The sequence below is a fragment of the Equus caballus genome, chromosome 17 (genome assembly GCF_041296265.1).
Source record: "Equus caballus isolate H_3958 breed thoroughbred chromosome 17, TB-T2T, whole genome shotgun sequence".
Classification (NCBI taxonomy): Eukaryota; Metazoa; Chordata; class Mammalia; order Perissodactyla; family Equidae; genus Equus; species Equus caballus.
This window is the reverse complement of record NC_091700.1, coordinates 49,190,691-49,210,605: the sequence shown is the minus strand read 5'-3', so window position 1 is coordinate 49,210,605 and position 19,915 is coordinate 49,190,691. Positions and strand designations below refer to the sequence as shown.

The 19,915-nt window shown below is 35.5% G+C and overlaps 1 protein-coding gene across 16 annotated transcripts in view; it reads left to right on the top strand.

Annotated features, from left to right (window-relative positions):
• The window catches only part of NAA16 (N-alpha-acetyltransferase 16, NatA auxiliary subunit), a 69,405-nt gene extending 50,097 nt beyond the window's left edge, over positions 1 to 19,308 (top strand). For 5 of the 16 annotated variants that reach the window (XR_011427818.1, XM_023621658.2, XM_023621655.2 and 2 more), the window contains 10 exons: positions 598 to 767; positions 1,316 to 1,468; positions 5,600 to 5,728; positions 11,831 to 12,044; positions 12,923 to 13,116; positions 14,341 to 14,449; positions 14,881 to 14,979; positions 15,316 to 15,459; positions 17,253 to 17,350; positions 17,933 to 19,308. Coding sequence is in view for 8 of the 16 variants with exons in the window: in XM_023621658.2 (XP_023477426.2) it covers positions 598 to 767; positions 1,316 to 1,468; positions 5,600 to 5,728; positions 11,831 to 12,044; positions 12,923 to 13,116; positions 14,341 to 14,449; positions 14,881 to 14,979; positions 15,316 to 15,459; positions 17,253 to 17,350; positions 17,933 to 18,130 (1,508 nt within the window). In the remaining 8 variants the exon portion in view is untranslated. Of the gene's footprint in view, positions 1 to 597; positions 768 to 1,315; positions 1,469 to 5,578; positions 5,729 to 6,312; positions 6,454 to 11,830; positions 12,045 to 12,922; positions 13,117 to 14,340; positions 14,450 to 14,880; positions 14,980 to 15,315; positions 15,460 to 17,252; positions 17,351 to 17,932 lie in introns of those variants that run through there. The other 11 variants (XM_070239838.1, XM_070239837.1, XM_070239836.1 and 8 more) reach the window with 8 other exon arrangements.
• Positions 19,309 to 19,915: the final 607 nt, after the last annotated feature.

Here is a 19,915-nt window from a genome sequence, read left to right as displayed (position 1 = left end):
CCCTTCTGAAATCCATTTTGATAGCTTGATATTTCTTACCTGCTCTTCTGTAGCTTGAGGGTACAAGGGGGGAACAGGACAGAGCTCAGCTGATGAGCAGAGTTAATATCACCCTGTCAGAAACGTATCCTCCTCAAGCCCTTCCGCTTTGAGTTTCCTTCACTCACTGTCCAGGCCTCGGCACTGCTAACCCCTGGCAGTTCCTGCCTCTGTGGAATTTGTAGTAGTGGTTAGGGACACCTTTTCTCTGAGCTGTTTTCCTTGACTTTTCCTGGGCCTGCTGCCTTATGCTCTCAGCCTGAGAACTCACAGAGTTAGATTAATTGACCTCTCTTCCCCAGCATTCTTTCTTTGGAGTGCGGTGGAGTTAGAAGCCTATGGAACTAGTGTCTTGTTTCTGTGCTTGGCTGCCACTTTTTGAACTTTATGGCATGAAGTCATATCTCTTTCTGTTGAAATTGGTCATTTTTGCTGGGTTTTTACTGTTTATTATTGTAATAATTATTAATTTCATTATGCATTGGGAGAGAGAAAGTTATGTGATTTGCTTTACTTTGTCTTCTTCCCCATAATAATTTTATGTTTGTTTGATTGCAGAGAATGGGGAGAAGGAACCACCAACAACACTACTCTGGGTTCAGTATTTCCTGGCACAGCACTTTGATAAACTTGGGCAATATTCTTTGGCTTTGGATTACATTAATGCTGCAATTGCTAGTACTCCAACTCTAATAGAATTATTCTATATGAAAGCAAAAATTTATAAGGTAAAGTCTTAGTCATGTTTTTTGAATAGTTGAAGAATTTGGCCACTTTTAAGAACCCGTGGAGGGGCTGACCTAGTTGCATAGAGGTTAAGTTCACACGTTCTGCTTTGGCGGCCCAGGGTTTGTGGGTTCAGATCCCAGGTATGGACCTAGACACTGCTCATCAAGCCATGCTGTGACAGCATCCCACATACAGAATAGAGGAAGATTGGCACAGTTGTTAGCTCAGTGACAATCTTCCTCATCAAGAGAAAAAAACCCTTGGAGTTCTTTCCATATAGCAATAACTTCGGGGCACCTTGGTAATCTATTTCTAATACTCTAATAACCCTAAGGAGTTTTATGTTGCATAGTTATGTAATCAGTGTTGATGATTTGATTCAGCTCTTAGTAAGTGTAAATTGTAATTTACCCAAAGATTTGTAGATAAGTTTGACAGGAATTTTACCAAATTTCTGATTTGTCTTTATAAACTTTTTCCATTTATATTGCACCCATATTCTCTTAATCATAAACTGTGATTTCTTTAATACTTTGATCTCTTAAAGCATATAGGTAATCTCAAAGAAGCTGCAAAGTGGATGGATGAAGCGCAGTCTTTGGACACAGCTGATCGATTTATCAATTCTAAATGTGCAAAATACATGCTTCGAGCAAACATGATAAAAGAAGCAGAGGAAATGTGCTCCAAGTTCACAAGGGTAGGAAATAGCTGTAATTATCTGAGTTAGTAAAAATTAAACTTAAGTTCTGTGGTGATTTATGAAGTTTGCCACAGGCATTCTTAAGAATTCGTTTTTGTTACTATTTTTTTAACCCCATTTAGCTCATATCCTAAGTACGGTTTCTTTCTGTGGTTGAGTGTGTGCGTGCATGTACTTCTGGTGGAGGATGGTTAAAAAGCAGTATCAGGAGCAAAATACTTTTATGGAAAGATAGGCAACATGCCATACCTCAGTGATTACGTGTAATTCAATTTACAGTTCTTTTGTCTCACTAGTAATTTGTGACTGCTGTTTAATCTCTCTTTTACAGATCTTCAGAATTGTTCATAGAGTTCTTTCTATGTAGAACTAACTTTTTTGGACTACTAGTCTCTGTGACATTCAAGATTTAAGTTCTCTGAAATTGTTGGTCTAGACATTTGTTCCTTTCTTTTCAGTCCTTCATCATCCTTTCATGTCCTTTTTCACATAGATTTTCTGTTATATTATTAAAATAATACATGTTTATGGTTAAACATATAAGTAGACTCATGGAACAGAATAGAAAGCTCAGAAACAGATTCACACATATTTGGACACGTTGTATAGCTAGAAGTGCTTTAAAAATCAGGTGAAAAGATGTTGCTGGGACAATTAGTTATTTGTGTTGAAAAAAGTAAAATGACATCCTTATCTCACACTGCACACATATCAATTCCAGGTGGATTAAAGATCTAAGTATGGAAAGTAAACCTTTCAAACTTTTAGAAGAAAATATAGAAGTTTATCTTTAGGGCTTGAGGTAGAAAACATTTCCTAAGACACCAAAAGCATCAAGTACAAAAGTAAAATTGATATACTTGACTATTTTAAAATTTATGATAATGTATAACAAAAAGTAACTGTAAGTAAAGTGGGAAGGGGCCGGCCCGGTGGCATAGTGGTTAAGTTTGTGTGCTCTGCTTCAGTGGCCCGGGATTAACAGGTTTGGATCCTGGGTGCGGACCTACGCGCCACTCATCAAGCCATGCTATGGAGGCATCCCACATACAAAATAGAGGAAGATTGGCACAGATGTTAGTTCAGAGCGAATCTTCCTCAAGCAAAAAGAAGAAGATTGACAATAAATGTTAGCTCAGGACCAATCTTCCTCACAAAAAACAACAAAAAAAGTAGGAAGATAAACCATAGAATTGGAGTTGATATTTCCAACTCATACAGCAAAAAAGGAATTTATATTGAACTCTAAAGAATTCACTGTGAAATAGTTATATAACACACTTTGAATGTGATATTGAGGCGTAATGAGGAAACCATGTTTACGAGTTTGACTTCCAAGTTACGGTTAAGATACTTTGAAATTCTATACAAAGCAGAGGGCTTTAGTGATGGTGTTTGCTAGTAAGATGTTAAGGATGAAAATGAGTTATTGCTGTGCTCTGTGAGGCTAATGTATTGCTAACATGGCACCAGTGTACCACCTTCCTTAGGTGTTGAGATTTCTAGTTGTGTCTGGGTGTTAATGGAAACCCCTGATCATTTAGAAGCCACAGAGTAGCTTGAACTTTTACTATGAAAATTTACTTGCAAGAATGATGTCATAAAAATATAAATGTACCGCACACACACAAAACTCAGTAAAGAAAAGACAACACAATACAAAATTGGGCAAAGGATATGAATAGTTAGTTCACAGAAGTGGAAAATGGAATGACCAAAAAAGATGTCTATATCAGTAATCAGGGAAAAAATAAGGTATCATTTTATGCCTATCAAATTAGCAGAAATGTGTACCTGACATTACTAGGTATTGACAAATGGTATGTCACATATATATCATATATAGTACATATATATCACATATACGTATATATATGAAATATGTCATGTATTAATGAGAAACAAGATATGGTCTATAGATAGTGGCCTTTAATGGATATATATATCCATTTAATTTATATATATATATTTATAGGTATATACACTTCTCATAGAAAGGTTTTTTCCATCTGAGCCTGCCTGACTTTTACTTTCTGATATTTAGAGTAATGCTAATAGTTTGTACATCATTTGTATGGGGAAATAGAAAGGTGGCTTTAACAATTATTAAGCACTGAGCCAAGTACTTTATTGATGTTATTTAATCTTAATGATCCTATTATATCATTACCCTCATATTACAGTTAAGGAAATGTTTAGAGAGGTCAAGTACTGTGCCAGCTGGAGATCACCCAGCTAGTCATTCATTTGGAGCCAGGATTCCAGCTTGGGTGTCTCTGACTCTAAAACCCGTGTTTTAGAATCGTCTAGTAGGGACAGAAGCTACAGTGACTGATGTTTCTAAAACTCAGATGCCATAGGATCAACAGCAGATGCAAAGTGGAAGATGTAATGTTGGGGAAAAGTATTAGCAAGAATGATGGGTATTAGAATAAAATTACGAAAATAGTAATACTTTTGTGTAGCACTTAATCACGTTTGACATTTTACAGCAAGGTGATTCAGGCTCTGAAGACATCACTTGAATCATCTTTGGTCCCGTAGTAAATAGTGCTGGGGTTCAAACTCTTCAGTGCCCTTTCCACTGTATCTCGATTTTGAAGATTAAAAGACAGTATAAGAGTAGATGTAAAAGCAATGATGTTTGTAGAGAAAAGTACTACCTGGCAGGCTAGGGTAGAGATTATAAGTAAAGTACAATTAAAAATGAGTGTACAAAACTTCTGTAGTTAAATAAGTCCAGTGATTAAAAAAAAACAAACACAAGCGCGCACACACTCACATATATACATACACATACACACACATACCCCCACCCCCACCCCAAGCCACAGACAACTAGGACGTGTCTGAAAAGGCACAGGAGAATGAGAAAGAAGAGCAGAGGTTCGCTATTTGAGGAGAGTACTCACTAAAATCTGTGGCTCAGATTGCTCATGACAGTTGCCTCCGGTCATTTACTCTTGAAGTTCCCGTGCTGTGTGGAGAGCTTATTCAGTTTATCCATACTGGTTCATTGGCTGGGCACATTACATCTGTAATGTGTGGTGGATAACATAGTGAGCCAGGGGAGGAAAACTGCTAATGACCTTGAATAAGAGGTTAATATCTGCTTGCTAATAAATGAGTAAAGTGCTCATATTTCCTTCTTGCTAACTTTTCACAGTTGTAAATTTTTGTACAGAGTTGCTGATGCAAGTTGGATAGTTCTAGTGGGTAAAGGTTTTGATATGAAAAATAATGTTGATTTCTTATAAACATATATAGTCATCAGAAAATGAAAAATATTTGCAACCGTAAAGAAGAAATAAAGTACACCCATAATACCGTTCACTCAGAGATAACCAGTTTTTATACTTTTAATGAGAATTCTGAAAATTGAACTGATAAAATAGGTGTGAAAAGGAGCTGAAGACTGACATTATTTATGTAAATACACTTTTACCATCATTCCTGGGCTCGCAGAAAATATATTTGAAATAACTCTTCTAAATTGTGACAAAACCTCAGTGTCCCTACACTGAAACTGAGTATTTTATGTCTTGACAGTCTTCTCAGAATTCACATTGAGCCTAAATTAACACGTTTCATTATTTGGTTTTGTCAGTCTGCTGCAAAGGAAGAGTGTTGGCCTGGAGCAGGAGATGCTGTTAGGAGCAGACACATGGGTACAAAGACAGTGACAACTGATAGCCTGCTGTGCAGGGAGGGGACTGGGAAACTGAATTATTAGTAACAGATTTGACAAGAATGGATGAACATAATGGTGACGCTGAGTCATCAAGGAAAGGTTAAGTAGCTTTTACTTAATAGGCAGAAAGTAGGCAGTGTTTCATAGGATTACCGTCTTAAATAGTTTAAATTAGAAACTTTGGTGTTTAAAAACTTAGCTTTAGTAATCTGGAGTCTTTTCTATGTAGAGTGTTGAGAACCACAACAGAGCTGGATAAGTAAGATGTTGTATAATTTTAAATTGGTTGGAACCTTTTGGAAGCACATTGATATATTTGTTAAGTGCTATTTATTATCATAATAGTACTTGGTAGTCATAGTTGTAAAAGAGAAAATGAGATTTTTAGGATCTCTTTTACTGTTTGTTTCCTATAGTTATGAATGCTTCCGTTTCAGGAGGGAACATCTGCCATGGAAAATCTCAATGAAATGCAGTGTATGTGGTTTCAAACAGAATGCATTTCAGCTTATCAGCGTTTGGGGAGATATGGGGATGCCTTGAAAAAATGCCATGAAGTGGAAAGGGTAAGTTGATAGAATTTTGACTTTATTTTTCTCCTGTAAGGTGATGAAAACAGGTAGATTTCTACACAGGATCATCTACCTCTTCTAACTACCTCGGAAACTTCATTGTCAAGAAAATTCTTGATCTTTAGTCTTCCAAAAATTCAGAAGTTGTGAATAAATGATTGCTTTCTTTTGCTCCTCAAATGGTTGTGATTTTGACAGGTCTACGTATTTTTGTCTGAAGGAAGAAGGAAAAAATTTATTTAGTAAGCCATTATTGCTATTACCAACATATATTCAAAATTTCTCTTCCCTCAATGGGCCATTATTTGATTTTCATCACTAGCCTAGAAGGATACACAAGCTGACAGCCACCTCTTTCCCCTTTGCGTCAGGATCTGCTCCGTAGTCAGCCTCTCTCCAGTTTGTCTTCCCAGGCTGTTTGTTCTCACATTCAGTACTTTGAGCAGCAACCTATGGCTGGTTTGCAGGCTTGTTTTATTACTTGCTTTTAAGATGATGAGTGTGATGTGCCTTAGTGAGGGGACTTTTCTTTTCCTTTGTGTGAATTTTTGTTTTCCTGTTCTTTGTCATCTCTGAAGCACTCTCCTTCCAAATGGACACCAGGAGGAACAGAGCCACAAATGCACCCCTAAGGCAGTCCTCAGCAGCCCTCAGTTGTGGGGTCACTCGGCACACAGTTCCCACGCTGCGCAGTATAAAACCACAGGCATCGTAGTCAGGTGAGCCTCATGTCTGCTCTCTGGCAGTCACTTTGGCCTTTTTCCCATGTGAAACTTCTGAGCTTACCCAAAAGAAAGGCTGAATCCTAGGGGGTGGCTTTTGATGGAAACTGAAACTAGGATTATACCTGAGCCCTTTTAGAAATAACCTAGTTTTTTGCTTTGTTTTGGGTTTTTTTCCTTTTTAAGCCTGGGCTTGATGGCTGTGTCTCTGGGGAAAATCCTTCTCATCTTCTCCTTGAAAAACATAAAGCCCTTGGATGATAATGTGAAATATTCAGTCAATATCCAAGCATTCTAGTTTCAATCAGGCTCTTATTTCTGTGGTAAAACTGTACATCATTAGCTTGTTTTGACACTCCTAGATGACTATCACTTTAAAAGCACTCTGCTTGATATTCGGGAAAGGTGTGTTTTTATTAACCAGGACATGCTCAGTGAGTAGTAGATTGTTTTCTGAATGAAGAGGCTGCCAGGCACTTATGGGTTAGTAATTGCAGCAAGACCATAGCTAGAAATATATCAGATTTTCTGTGACAGTGAAGTTTGAACATACTTAACATCATTATAATTGCAAACTTCTCCAGCTTCAATCCCGTTCCTCCTAACATTAATAACTGTATTACTGTATTCTTTTTAATATTTTTTGAGGATTGTTAGACTATGATTAATAGCTGTTCTATTGCTAAGTTTCATTTAGATTATGCTTTCCCTTAAATTGTTAGTGATTTTGGCTGAGTAACATGAAATAAAACTATAATGTTGGATAAACTACTTCTAGTTCAAGAAATATGATTTGACTGGTAAAAAGCATTTTGAAGGAAAAAAATTTATAGGAAATCAGTGGTTATCAGAGATTAAAACATGGCAGAAATCATGTCACCGTCTAGGTCACGTTACATAATTATTGCTAGAAACTTTACTGTCTTTATTTAGAGCTTGCTCTGAGAATAGAAAGAACTAGAAATAGATAAACAAGAAAAGAGCCTATTCTTAGGCCACTTGTAAGCTAGTCTTTAGAGTGAGTAATTTTTACTAAATGTAAATAAGACTTTTCTGGTGGTTATATGTAGAAATGTGAGTGCTTAGTACAAATAGGGTGATTAAATATTTGTAGACTGATTAATACTTCTAAAATTAATTTGTAATAAAGTTAATGTACTCTAAAAGAAAACACATTCACAGTATAATGGTAAGGATTTAGGAGTAATTACAGAATTCAGACATCTCCCTGAGTTACTTTTGTGCCTGGGTTTTAAATATTTTAGTAAAGAAATGAGCACCTTTTAAAAATAAAACTTTGCAGTTTACCTTCTAAATAGAAGGTCAGTGAATAGAGAAATATGTTCAAATAAGGGCTGAGTCTTCCTTCTGCCTTCAAGAAATCTTTGTTGCAGGCAGTTTCGGCTGGGACCCACCCCGCTCTGCACTCTTAGTAGTTGGGTTTGGAATGTTAGAGTTCTGGACTGGCCGCGCTCTAGGACTTTTTCTGTCTTCACCTCGCCTCTGTCATACGATTTTAGAATTGTATGTAAAGGTTATGTAGTCCAACCCAATCTGATGTTTAGAACTTGAGTTTTATTAAAAATAAAACAGCTGTCTTCAAAATATTGGATATAACCTAGTGTTCAGAATAACATCTTAAACTATTTTATCTTTTAAGAATTGTTTTCTTTCTTATCTTTTTTTTCTGGAGATTGGTTTTTCATTATTTTAGTGTGCTGATTTATATCTGAAATAGAGCAACAATACTTATTTCTGAAACTTTTTGGTAAGATCTAGGGTTTCTGATAGGTCAAAACCATAGGAAGTTCATAACTTTGTCTTCTAGTGCATCTTAATCTTTATGAAATTGACACATGCTTTATAAGGACAGATATTCTATAAAAGAAATAGAATAGTTTATTACCCTAGTTCAGCTGGTTATTATTTGTTAAGTCCAGAGGCTTTTGTTCCCTTTCTATCTGCAAGCTCTTACTGGTCTCCTCCAGAACTCTGAGAAGTAATGGATGGGAGAATATGGGTCAGAAGAGAGAGCCTAATAGGAAATTACTAAAGAAAACCATGCCCTTAAAGCTGTGAATAGCATTTCTTAATTCTATGCTGACTTGTCTTACTTGACTTAAGCCTAATTTTGACAATTTCAGCTATTTGTGCTGGTATTAACCCCTCCCCCCGCTCCCCCGCCAAATAAGAGAGCACTACTGTTTATGATGAAAGGAGGGTGTTAGCTGTGTGTTAAAATTTGGGTACTCACTTTCTGTGGCGAGCTGATGTGACCTTATGTTCATTTGTCTGAAGTGCAGAGAAGCTAACTTTACCTGTTTGTGTTATTATCTAGTGTATTTTTATGTTTTATAAGTTTGGAGACTTAAAAACTCACCCCAAGGTAGTACAAGGGAGATCTCTGTGGTGATGGAATAGTTCTGTCTCTTTTTTTTTCCTATATATTTTAAATTATTAGCATATATAAGCTAAACTTTTGTATTAATTTTCATTACATGGCTATATACATGTGAATGACCAGTGACCCCTAGTTTTTTCAAAGTTTGTGTAAAAATTTTTTAAATAATACTTTTAGCTAGTAATATTAAAGCATTAATTTTTGCTATATTTTTAAGTCAATCAAACTTTAAACAAAAACAATAGATTGTAACAACTTCAAAGGGCTTGGAAATTGGCATTATAAACAATCTTATAATTCAAGTTTTATTTTTACTAATCATTTCAGTTGTAGTGTTCTTTTTTTTTTTCTCTGCTTTATTTCCCAAACCACCCCTGGTACATAGTTGTATATCTTAGTTGCAGGTCCTTCTAGTTGTGGGATGTGGGATGCCACCCCAACATGGCCTGACGAGCAGTGCCATGTCTGCGCCCAGGATCCGAACCCTGGACCGCCACAGTGGAGCGTGCGAACTTAACCACTCGGCCACGGAGCTGGCCCCTAGTTGTATTATTCTTACATGGTTCGGTTTATTTTATTTTGGTGAGGAAGACTGGCCCTGAGCAAACATCTGTTGCTGGTCTTCCTTTTGCATGAGGAAGATGTTGCTGAGCTAACATCTGTGCCAATCTTCCTCTATTTTATATGCGGGATGCTGCCACAGCATGGCTTGATGACCAGTATGTATAGTTCTGTATCTTGGTTGAAGTAGTGGTTACACAAGTCTACACATGATAAAATCACATAGAACTACACACACATGTTGTACCAATGCCACTTTTGTGGTTTTGATATTGTACTGTAGTTATGTAGGATGTAACATTTGGGGGGAAACTGAGGGAAGGGTACACAGGACATCTCTATACTACCTTTGCAACTTCCTCTGTATCTCTAATTATTCCAAAATAAAAAATTAAAAAAAGAAGAAAACCTAAGATTATTTAGTTGTTTTTGAGTAGGGTTCTGCAATACAGAATATGGCTAGATTAAATTAGAAAACGTAGGATACTAATTTAGCCATGTTCTGTCCACCACAATTAGCTTATTATAGGGTGATCAACATCCAGATTTGCCTGGGGCTGAGCAGGTTCCTGAGTCATAGAGCTTTCAATGCAAAAACTCAGAAAGCCTCAGGCAAACTGGGGTAAGTTGGTTATCCTATTTATGGAAGACATTAACTGGAGAGAGGCAGCCTGTGGGCTGTTACTGATAAAGAGGCGGCTTAAATGTTTGTGGTTCCCTACGGCTCCCTCCAAGACTTGACTTAAATTCTGTGTCTCCTAGGAATGTGCTGCTAGGAATATCTCTTGAAACTGATGTCTGCCTTTTTACACACAAATGTTTCTCAGCTTAAAAAAAGCCTGTAAGCTGTTAGATATTTTCAACTCATTATGTGTTCCATCATTTTTGGCCTTGCCATTTTTCCTCAGTCAGTTGTATTGAATTTTAAGATATTATGGTGCTAGACATAATTCGATTTACATTAACCATGAACATCTTTAGGAAATACGGAATCCTTTGATTAAGAAAAGTAAAAACTAAGTTTATGTTATTATTTAAGAGTTGATTTCTCTTCTTGATGGGAGGAATGCAGTTTTCAAATATAACATCATTAAAGCATAATTATTGAAGTAATAAATATAAACTAATGTGAAATGTTCATTTTTTAAAAATTTTAATTTCCTGCTACACTGTGTACTTTTATTCTCTTATCTTAAGAATTCTTCCCTGAAAGTCTCTGGTACTTAATGTAGTTCTGTGTACAGTGTATTTCTAATTACCAAGACAACTAAAATTATCAGATGACTTGGGCAGTTACTAATGTGTCCTCTCCATAGTGTGTTCTGGGCCCCCAGGACGCAGAGAAGGTGAAGCAGTAGAAGAGCTTAGTGTGTGTTTGTGTGTGAAAACATTCGTTTTTCTATATGTTTTTGGAGAAGCTGCAATAGAGGAAAAGAAAGAAGATAGTGTTAGAGATATATGTAGGGAAGAAAACAAAAGTATTATGAACTGTTTTTTAGGGGAGTTAGTCATTTTCTTTCCACGTAAGGGATTAGTTCTTAACTCTCTTTGGACCAGGGACTCTGAGAATTGGATAAAAGCCTTGAGCTCTCCCCTTACAAAAACGCTGTCATGCTTATATACACACAGACTCCAGATGAAGAACCTTGGCTAAAATGGAACATAGGTAGATTAACGGAAGCTTATTGAGTGAGAGAAAACCGTAATGCTCTGCATTTGTGTAATAGTAATGTTTAGAGTGAACTTTAAAATAGTTCTTATTTTGTCCCTTAACAACCTTATGAAATTGGCTATATAGTTTTCTTTATTCCTAAATTCGATTAAATAATTGAGACTCTAGGAGATTAAGAGGTCGCATGCCTGAGAAGTAGCCTATCTCTTGAGTTGGCAAATAGCATGCTTGTTGAATGTCTGCTACGCTAGGCTCTGTCCAGGCAGTGGGAAGGCTTGCTTGCCCTCGAAGCGCTCAGAGTTGAGTAGAACAGTCTGATTTGTAAGTATTTAGTGTGAACCTGTATATATTTAGTTTTAATTCAGAGCTCTGTGTAACTCTGCTGTGCTGATTTTTGAGGAATACTGAGGAGAAATATTTTGTTAAAACTAAAATATCAATATGTACTAATTTCCACATTTACAAAATAACTTGATTGTCTGACTTATTATGTAGAAATTGAGTATCATCACAAAACATGATTTATATGGAATAAGCATGGATTATGTGTAGTAAGAAACTTTAATCGAATACAAAGAACAACTTGATGTCCTTTCAACAGTAGAGAGGGCAACTAAGTGAAATTGTGACTGTTTAATTGTTTTTCTTATTCTGAAAAGAAGTCTTTCTATGATTTTCTTTTCAAAAGTAGACATTATTGACATACATGTAAGGGGTAATTTTGTGGTTTTGTTTTTAAGCATTTTTTTGAGATAACTGACGATCAATTTGACTTCCATACATACTGCATGAGAAAGATGACCCTTCGGGCCTATGTTGACCTTTTGAGATTAGAAGACACACTCAGAAGACATGCGTTCTATTTCAAGGCTGCTAGATCTGCAATTGAAATATACTTGAAATTGTATGATGATCCCTTAACCAATGAAAGCCAACAGCAAGAAATAAATTCAGGTAACTGAACAGTACTTGCTTAAGAAGATTTGAAAAGAACACTAAATTTGAGAATGTCATTGACATAAATAATTCATAGAAAAGTGTATTGTCAAATGGATGTGAAGACAGCGTTAGATAAACTGTTATGCTACCAAAAAAAAGTGGAGAAACTTAGAAAAAGTCGGCAGGATGATGTTCTTTCTGTAGCTGATGCTTCTAAATCACCCTGATGGAATGACTCATAATCGTTTTTATTTTTATCCTTAGTAAGGCCAATTCAGGAATAATAGAAGTGTCTATGGGCTAGGGTCTTTCTTTTTTTTATTGTAACTAAAAATAACTTTGAGCCTCTTAGGGAAAATTATTTAGAGAAAGATGTTTCTTAAAACTGCTAGTACCTTTTGATAGAAAATAATAATGCCAATGAGAATATCTATACAGCCTTTTATTCACTATAATATCTAGGAATATTTGAGAAACAGTACCGTGGAGGCAAATTTCTGATCTTTCATTCCTAATATGTATCTAGTGTCTATATGCATTGTCTCACCTATCCTTGAAATAGCATTCCAAGAGGGTGCTTGGTGATCTCAGCCCCACTTGGCACACTTTGGGACTTGAGACTGAGTGATGAAGTGATGTGCCTACAGTCATGTATGGTGTCGGTGGCAGAACTGGGCTAGCATCAGTTAGTTTTGGTTGATGCAGCATTTGCTGTTTGCCTTTTGTGTGCCAGATTTTGTGCTAGTCATTAGGAATGCACTTTCTAAAACCTTTGATGGAGTTGCCTCTTCCTCCTTGCCCTCCAAAAGCTCTGCTAATAGTATGTATTGCAGAAGAATATACGGAAAATGGAAACATTGACTCAGAATTTTCACTTATTTGAATATTTATAGAAAACCTGTCAGCCAAAGAATTGAAGAAAATGCTTAGCAAGCAGAGAAGAGCTCAGAAAAAGGCTAAATTAGAAGAAGAGAAAAAGCACGCAGAAAGGGAACGTCAACAAAAAAGTCAAAAGAAAAAAAGAGATGAAGAAGAAGAAGAAGCCAGTGGTCTCAAAGAAGAACTTAGACCTGAAAAATTAGAAAGGGTGAGATGAGTTTACTACCTTTATTTGGTAAAATTTATGTTACTTGGTTCTATTCTGGTCGTAAACATGATGCATTTAAATCTATAAATCAGAAGCCATTTGTACTATTTCAAGGTCATTAAGGTAGTCATCAGTTATTTTTGAGCGATAATATGCAAATGTTGTCTAATACTAATTATTCATAAAATTATAGTAGTGGTAGGCAGAACAGTGGCTCTAAAAGGTGTCCACGTCCTAATCTCTGGAACCTGGGAATATATTGTATTACATGGCAGAGGGGAATGAGGGTGGCTAATGGGGTTTAATGTTGTACTTAGCTGGTCTTAAGACAGGGAGGCAGCCTGGACGGTCCAGGTGGGCCCAGTGTAATCACAAGGGGCCTTAGAGGTGCAGGAGGGAGGCAGGAGAGGAGGTCAGAGTGGTGTCAGAAGGACTCATCCTGCTTGCTTTGAAGAGGGCCGGGGGAACCACAAGCCTAGACGTCTGTTAGGCAGGCTTGAGAAGGTGAAAAAGGCATTGAAACGTCTTCTCCTGTAGAGTCTCCAAAAGGGAACGCAGTCCTGCTGACACCGTGATTTTAGCCCAGTGAGGCCCATGGGGGGCTTCTGACAGAACTGCACGAGTGTTGTTTTAATACAATAAACTTGTGTTAATTTGTTACAGCAGCAATACAATTGTCTGTTAAATATGAAAGCATTTTATATATCTTGCTAGATATGTTTTAACTAGAAAGAGATATCACTTCATTTCCAGGATTTTCTCAAAGTATTAATAGTTATTTAGGGACTAGATTTAGGGAAGTACTTAGCTTTCTGGTTTATTCACTGAATCTAGGATAAGTATTTTACATTTGTCATTACTTTTTTTTCAGTTACATCATGCAATTATATTTGTCTCCTTTAGATTTTTTTAGTGTAAGGGACTGTCAGTTCTTGGTGTACCATCTCCTTAAGTCTATGGAATAGTTTTCTGTACTTTTTTGGATTTTTATAAAATTATATTGGTTTTATAATCAGAAAAAAAGAGCTATTTCCATTTTGATAGTTGTTGACTATTTACTTTGAATTTGTTTATAGATGATATTTTTAAAATGTTTTCTTGCTTGTTGGTTATATAAAGAGAACTGTCTCAATTACTTTAGATATGTATATAAAATTTTAGGGGAAATTTAACTTGTGTAGCTGTTTTTGAAATATAATAATTTTCCTTTCTGTTTCAAAATAGATAGAAAATCCGTTAGAAGAAGCTATCAAGTTCCTTATACCTCTTAAGAACCTTGTCGCTGATAACATTGACACTCATCTGTTAGCATTTGAAATATATTTTAGAAAAGGTAATAGTTTGAATTCAGTTTTTAATCCTTAATTATGTTGGAGACCATTTTCAGTGTAGTCTTTGTCACTTAGAGCTATTTTTGTTCCTTAGAGTTCCATTTCAGTCTTCCACAAAGGTTCTTAATCCCTTTTTCCTTTGCTACCCAACAGTTCCCTGGGTAATAACTTAGGATATTACGGTCAAATGCATGTTAAGCGTAGTTTGAACAGTCGCACAGACTGTCGACCTGGAGCAGTTCTTCGTGAGTTTTCAAGCTTTTCTTTAGAAAATGAAAATTGTCTTTGATAACCACAGTCTGCTTTGAATTTTACTTGTGAATGTTACAGGAAAGGCAACATTTTGTTACTGAATTTTAAGTGAGGCTAAAATAAAGTGAAGGAAATAACATAAATGTTGATGCTGTTACTTTCATATTTTTTTGTAACACAGGAAAGTTTCTGTTAATGTTGCAGTCTGTCAAACGAGCTTTTGCCATCAACAGTAATAACCCATGGTTACATGAATGTTTAATTAAGTTTTCTAAATCTGGTAAGTATAAAAAAGATAATATTTATGTAAAAGCAAATATGACCATTCAGTTGTCTTCCATTAAACTGGATGTTAAGGAGATTTGCAACAATGTAAAGCAAAAAAAGAGATAATGTTTAAAGTATTTAAATGAAGATGTTTCTGTAAATTAAGTATGTTATCAAAGACATGCTATAAATTAGTGCATTTATAAGCTAGAATGTGTATATTCCGAAGGAACAGTATTTTTACTATGTAAAATCTATCAAGTTTAATAATAAATATAAATGTATTAATTGATTTTGTTTCGAAGGATAGATCAAAAATTTTTTCATTCCAAATGTTTTATTTTTACAGTGTCTAATCAGAGTAACCTTCCAGACATTGTTAGCCAAGTTCTATCTCAAGAAATGCAGAAAATATTTGTCAACAAGGATTTGGAAAGTTTTAATGAGGATTTTCTCAAGCGCAATGCTACCTCTCTTCAGCATCTGCTTTCAGGTTGGTATTTAGCTCCCAGGATTAAAATGTTTATGGAAAAAAGAGTGCAGTGAAAAAAAATTGGAAAGATGTTCAACCTCACTAATTATCAGAGAAGAAGAAATGACTACAGTACCATGTTTGATCTTTCAAATTAGCAAAAAAAAATTTTTGGTTTGAACAAAAGAGATTCAAGTATGGTAAAGATGTGGCAAATAAGTCCTCTTGTATTTTGCTGCTGAAAGTGTAAATTGGCCCAGCCATTTTAGGAAAGCAATTTGTCCTTCTTACCAAGAGCTTCACGTTAGCCGTGTCTTTTGCTTTAGTTGTAACTTTTGTAAATACTTTTAAAGAATTAAGCCAAAGCAAAGAAAGAGCTTTAAGTGCAGAGATGGTGACTGACACATTGTGGGTAAGTATGGGGAGAAGAATGGAAACAAAGTTAATGTATGTCCAGTAACAGGGGAAACAGTAGGTTCATAGGATGGAATACCAGGTAGTCATATAAAGTGATGTTTATTCCAAAGATTTGTAATAACAGGGGAGAATACTTCTATAATGCGTATGCAGAATTAACATGCGATATAATCTCAACTGTGTAAAAATAATATACATGGGGTAAAGGCTGAAAAGAAGTCTGCACCAGAGCTTTTAGTGATTGCTTTTGGGTGTTGTGGTTATGAATGATTTATTTTTTTCTTGTGTTTTTATTACTTTACATATTTTTGTATTTTCAGGATTTATTTCTATCCTGCCTTGTTACAGGAAGGATTTTAGGCAGTTTATACAAATTCACAAAATGATAAGATGGCATAAATGCAAACTGGACAAAAGATTGTGGAAAAGGAATTGGGGACAAAATGAAGTGCCTAGTATAATTAAGTATGCTCCTACTTTATGCCATATGTTTAAATATTTTAACCTGAGCTTTCTTGTTGTAAAGGGAAACTTTTAGGTTCTGATAACTAGGAAAAGAAGTTAATTCCTGGGAAAAATTACAGCACTTCTTGGTAGTAAGGGCAGATAAGAATTTCTCTTCAAGAACACAGGATAATGGAAGAAAACATTTATTTATTATAATTATGGGAAACGCCTTTCCAAACATAATATGAAATACTAAGAAGATAATTTTTGCCACCATAAAGAAAGTCAAGACCAATTGGGGAAAAAATATTCACAGATATATAACTGATAAAAAGCTAATAATATACATAGAGCTCTTAAAAATTAACAATAAACGATATAAATTAATAGCAGTCCAATAGAAAAATAAAGATAGACCATGTAATTACAGGAGAAATATAAACTGGGTTTTATTTAAAAATAGCTTTAACAATTACTTTTTTTCTTGGTGAATACGCAGACATTTTCTCTTGTCCTTCCATGATACTCCTCTGTAACAATAATTTGTTCCTTAGATGTTTTATTTTATGGTATCATGTTTTTTAATGATTGAATGATTGTAGCTGAAATAATGATTTGATGCCACAGGGCAGCCCCTATTTACATTTTGAGTTCTAGAGTTGGTGGGGTGGTTAAATCTGGTCTAGTGGTAAATGTTTAATAACCATCTCTTTGTGACTGAAAAAGCCCTGATTTGTAGTGTTTTGCCATAATATAAATACTCCCATTGTGGCCTCAAGGTGTCAGTGGGATGTCACTGAAGAAGGAGTTGGGAAGAAATGTCACAGTTGGCTCAGCAGAGCACCGCTGATTAAACACTTGGAACCATATTTTAAGTTGCTGGGCAATGTAAGTTAAATCAAATGCAAGACATGGGAATTTACTCATTTTGAAGTGTCTTGGTATTTTAGGTGCTAAAATGATGTATTTTCTGGACAAGTCAAGGCAAGAGAAAGCAATTGCTGTTGCCACTAGACTGGATGAAACTATAAAAGATAAAAATGTAAAGGTAAGAATTTTCACAGACCAATATCTGCAAATTTACCGATAGTGAGTGATCTGAGAAAACGTATCTTTATGGCGTGGTTCTTGAGCAGGCCTTCAGTGTTATGCCTGGGTTTGAATCTCAGCGCCACCAGTTCTGAACTGTGTCACATGCGGCAAGTTACCTCTCGTAGCTTCCTTTTCCTCATTTATAAGATGAGGATGAAAATACTGTCTGTCTCACAGAGTTGGTATCAGAGTTAACTGAAATAATAAACTGTGAAGTGCTTAGTACCTGCCTGGCACATAGCACTCAGTAAATGGGAACTGTTATTAATAAAGGACACTCTCATTTTAGTGATCACAGTTTCAGAGATTCACTTTTTCAAGTATATGAATTTTACTGCTTTTTTAAAGCTTTGCAGAATTGATTTTTAAAATGTTCCTTTTTTGAGTGATTACTTACCATGGATAGCAAGAAGTTATTTTAGACTGAGGCCTTGTCAGTTTTCTCTTGCTTAGTTAATAGATTGCATCTTTTGATTAAAGTGATGATTAACCAAACTTTTTTTTTTTGATAATTTTTATTTTCCCCTTGTTTCAATAGACTTTAGTAAAGGTTTCTGAGGCCCTGCTTGATGGCAGCTTTGGGATCTGTAACTCCCAGTATGAAGAATACAGGATGGCTTGTCATCACCTGCTTCCTTTCACGTCTGCGTTCCTGCCTGCTGTGAATGAAGTCCACAGCCACAGTGCGGCCCTAAACCACACGTCTAACTATGATGTCCTGGCAAATGAAATGTGAAATCCCGTAGAAATTTGACTCCTATAAGACTCAAAGCTGAATTCAGATCAGGGTTTCTTTTCCAGGGTATATTTTAATGTAGATATGAAATGAAAAAATTGGCTAGAATTTTTAAATGGAATGTTCTGTAAGCTTATTTTATTCTTTATCTGATTCTGCCAATTTATGTAAACATCTATTAAAATTACCTGTTTATACTTGTACAGTTTTCTTAAACTCTCAAATTATCGGCATTATGATGGGTGCTGTCACTTCTGTATCATGAATATGATGATTTCTTAGTAAGCTGAGTTGTATACAGCCCCATTGTATTATTTTCTTTATATCCTGGTTGTAGGATCTATGTTTTGATCCCTTACTGGTTTGTTTTATTGTTTATTTGCTTGCTTTTTAATTCACAAGAGTTTTAAATGTTAACTGTATGCTAAAAACAATATGGAGCTCCTTTTGGCAAATACTGAGGTTTATTTAGAAATTCAGTTTGCCCTTTTTTCCACCTTAATTTTTTCATGATTTACAGTTTCCTTTTCACTATCTATGAAAATGATACTTTCTGTTGAATAAGGGTACTCCACTTTTATGTAGCTGATTTCAGAAGGTGGGGGTTTGTTTGCCTCTTAATCATGGATATTCACTGGTAAATTTGTTGCATATCTCTAGATCAGTCTTAAAGACCCACAGGCAAGAATTATGCTCTCTCGAGTTAATTGCTTTGTGTGTTAACAAGGTTTATATCTGAGTAGTGTGCTTCAAGGGAGCTAATAGGGCAGCGTATAAGTTATAGTGAAACATTCTTATAGCCATGTGTTGACTATTAAATATGTTTTTATATCAGCAAAATGAGAATTTAAACTATCATTCATTTGACTATTAAAACATAGTATTGTTGGGCAATATTTTTTGGAGGGGATAGCTTTTTGTTCTGTCTTGTACAGAAAACAGTAATGGAATCATTTAGTGTTTCAGAACTTTGTAAATATGTCTGTAATATTAATACTTCCCCTTTAAGGAAAACATAAATTCAAAAAGGGAGATTTTATTTAGAGAAACATAGCTAATTAAAATGATTTTCCTTCACTCTAAGCTATTTAGATTCATAGTTGTTGAGAGGAAAAAAAACTCACTGTAAAATAATGCCAACCTATATAATGCTGTAATAAATTATTTTGTACACAGTTGTTCATTTGTATTTGTGTTTTGTTGTCACTTAACAGTATCAAGATATTTTTGCAAAATGTTTTTTCTTTGTGGGAGTAAAAACTTAATCATCTTAATTTCTTTCAAGTTTGTAAAAAAAAAAGCCACCTACCAATATATTCTGGTGCCACAGCAGCTTGACTTGTTTTTAGTGTTTTAGTAATTTTAGAACTAATCAATCTTCATCACTGAATATCCTGGCAAACATGTAATTTGTCAGGTTACTTTCAGCAAGATGACATTTGCATAAATTGACCTGGGGATTTTGCTTTCAGTGGCATTCTTTTTAAAAAGTATTCCATTGGGATCATTTAGAGTTTCTAAGAGTTATAAGGTGGATACAATTGAGATGTGAGGATTTAGCTTCAAGGTATGGGAAGCCGGATAAAGGCCAACACTGGGATCAGTGAAATCCAGTAGTGTGTCACTCAGTGTTTCAAGGTTGCATCTATTCTCCTCTCTCCTCCCCTTCTACTTTGAGTGTAAACATGTGAACCCGAGACATGGGCATCAGTCCTTTTTAGGTAAGGGAGGCAGGGTTGTATCATGTCCCTCCACCCCCTACCTCCATTCTACCCTCCTATTTGG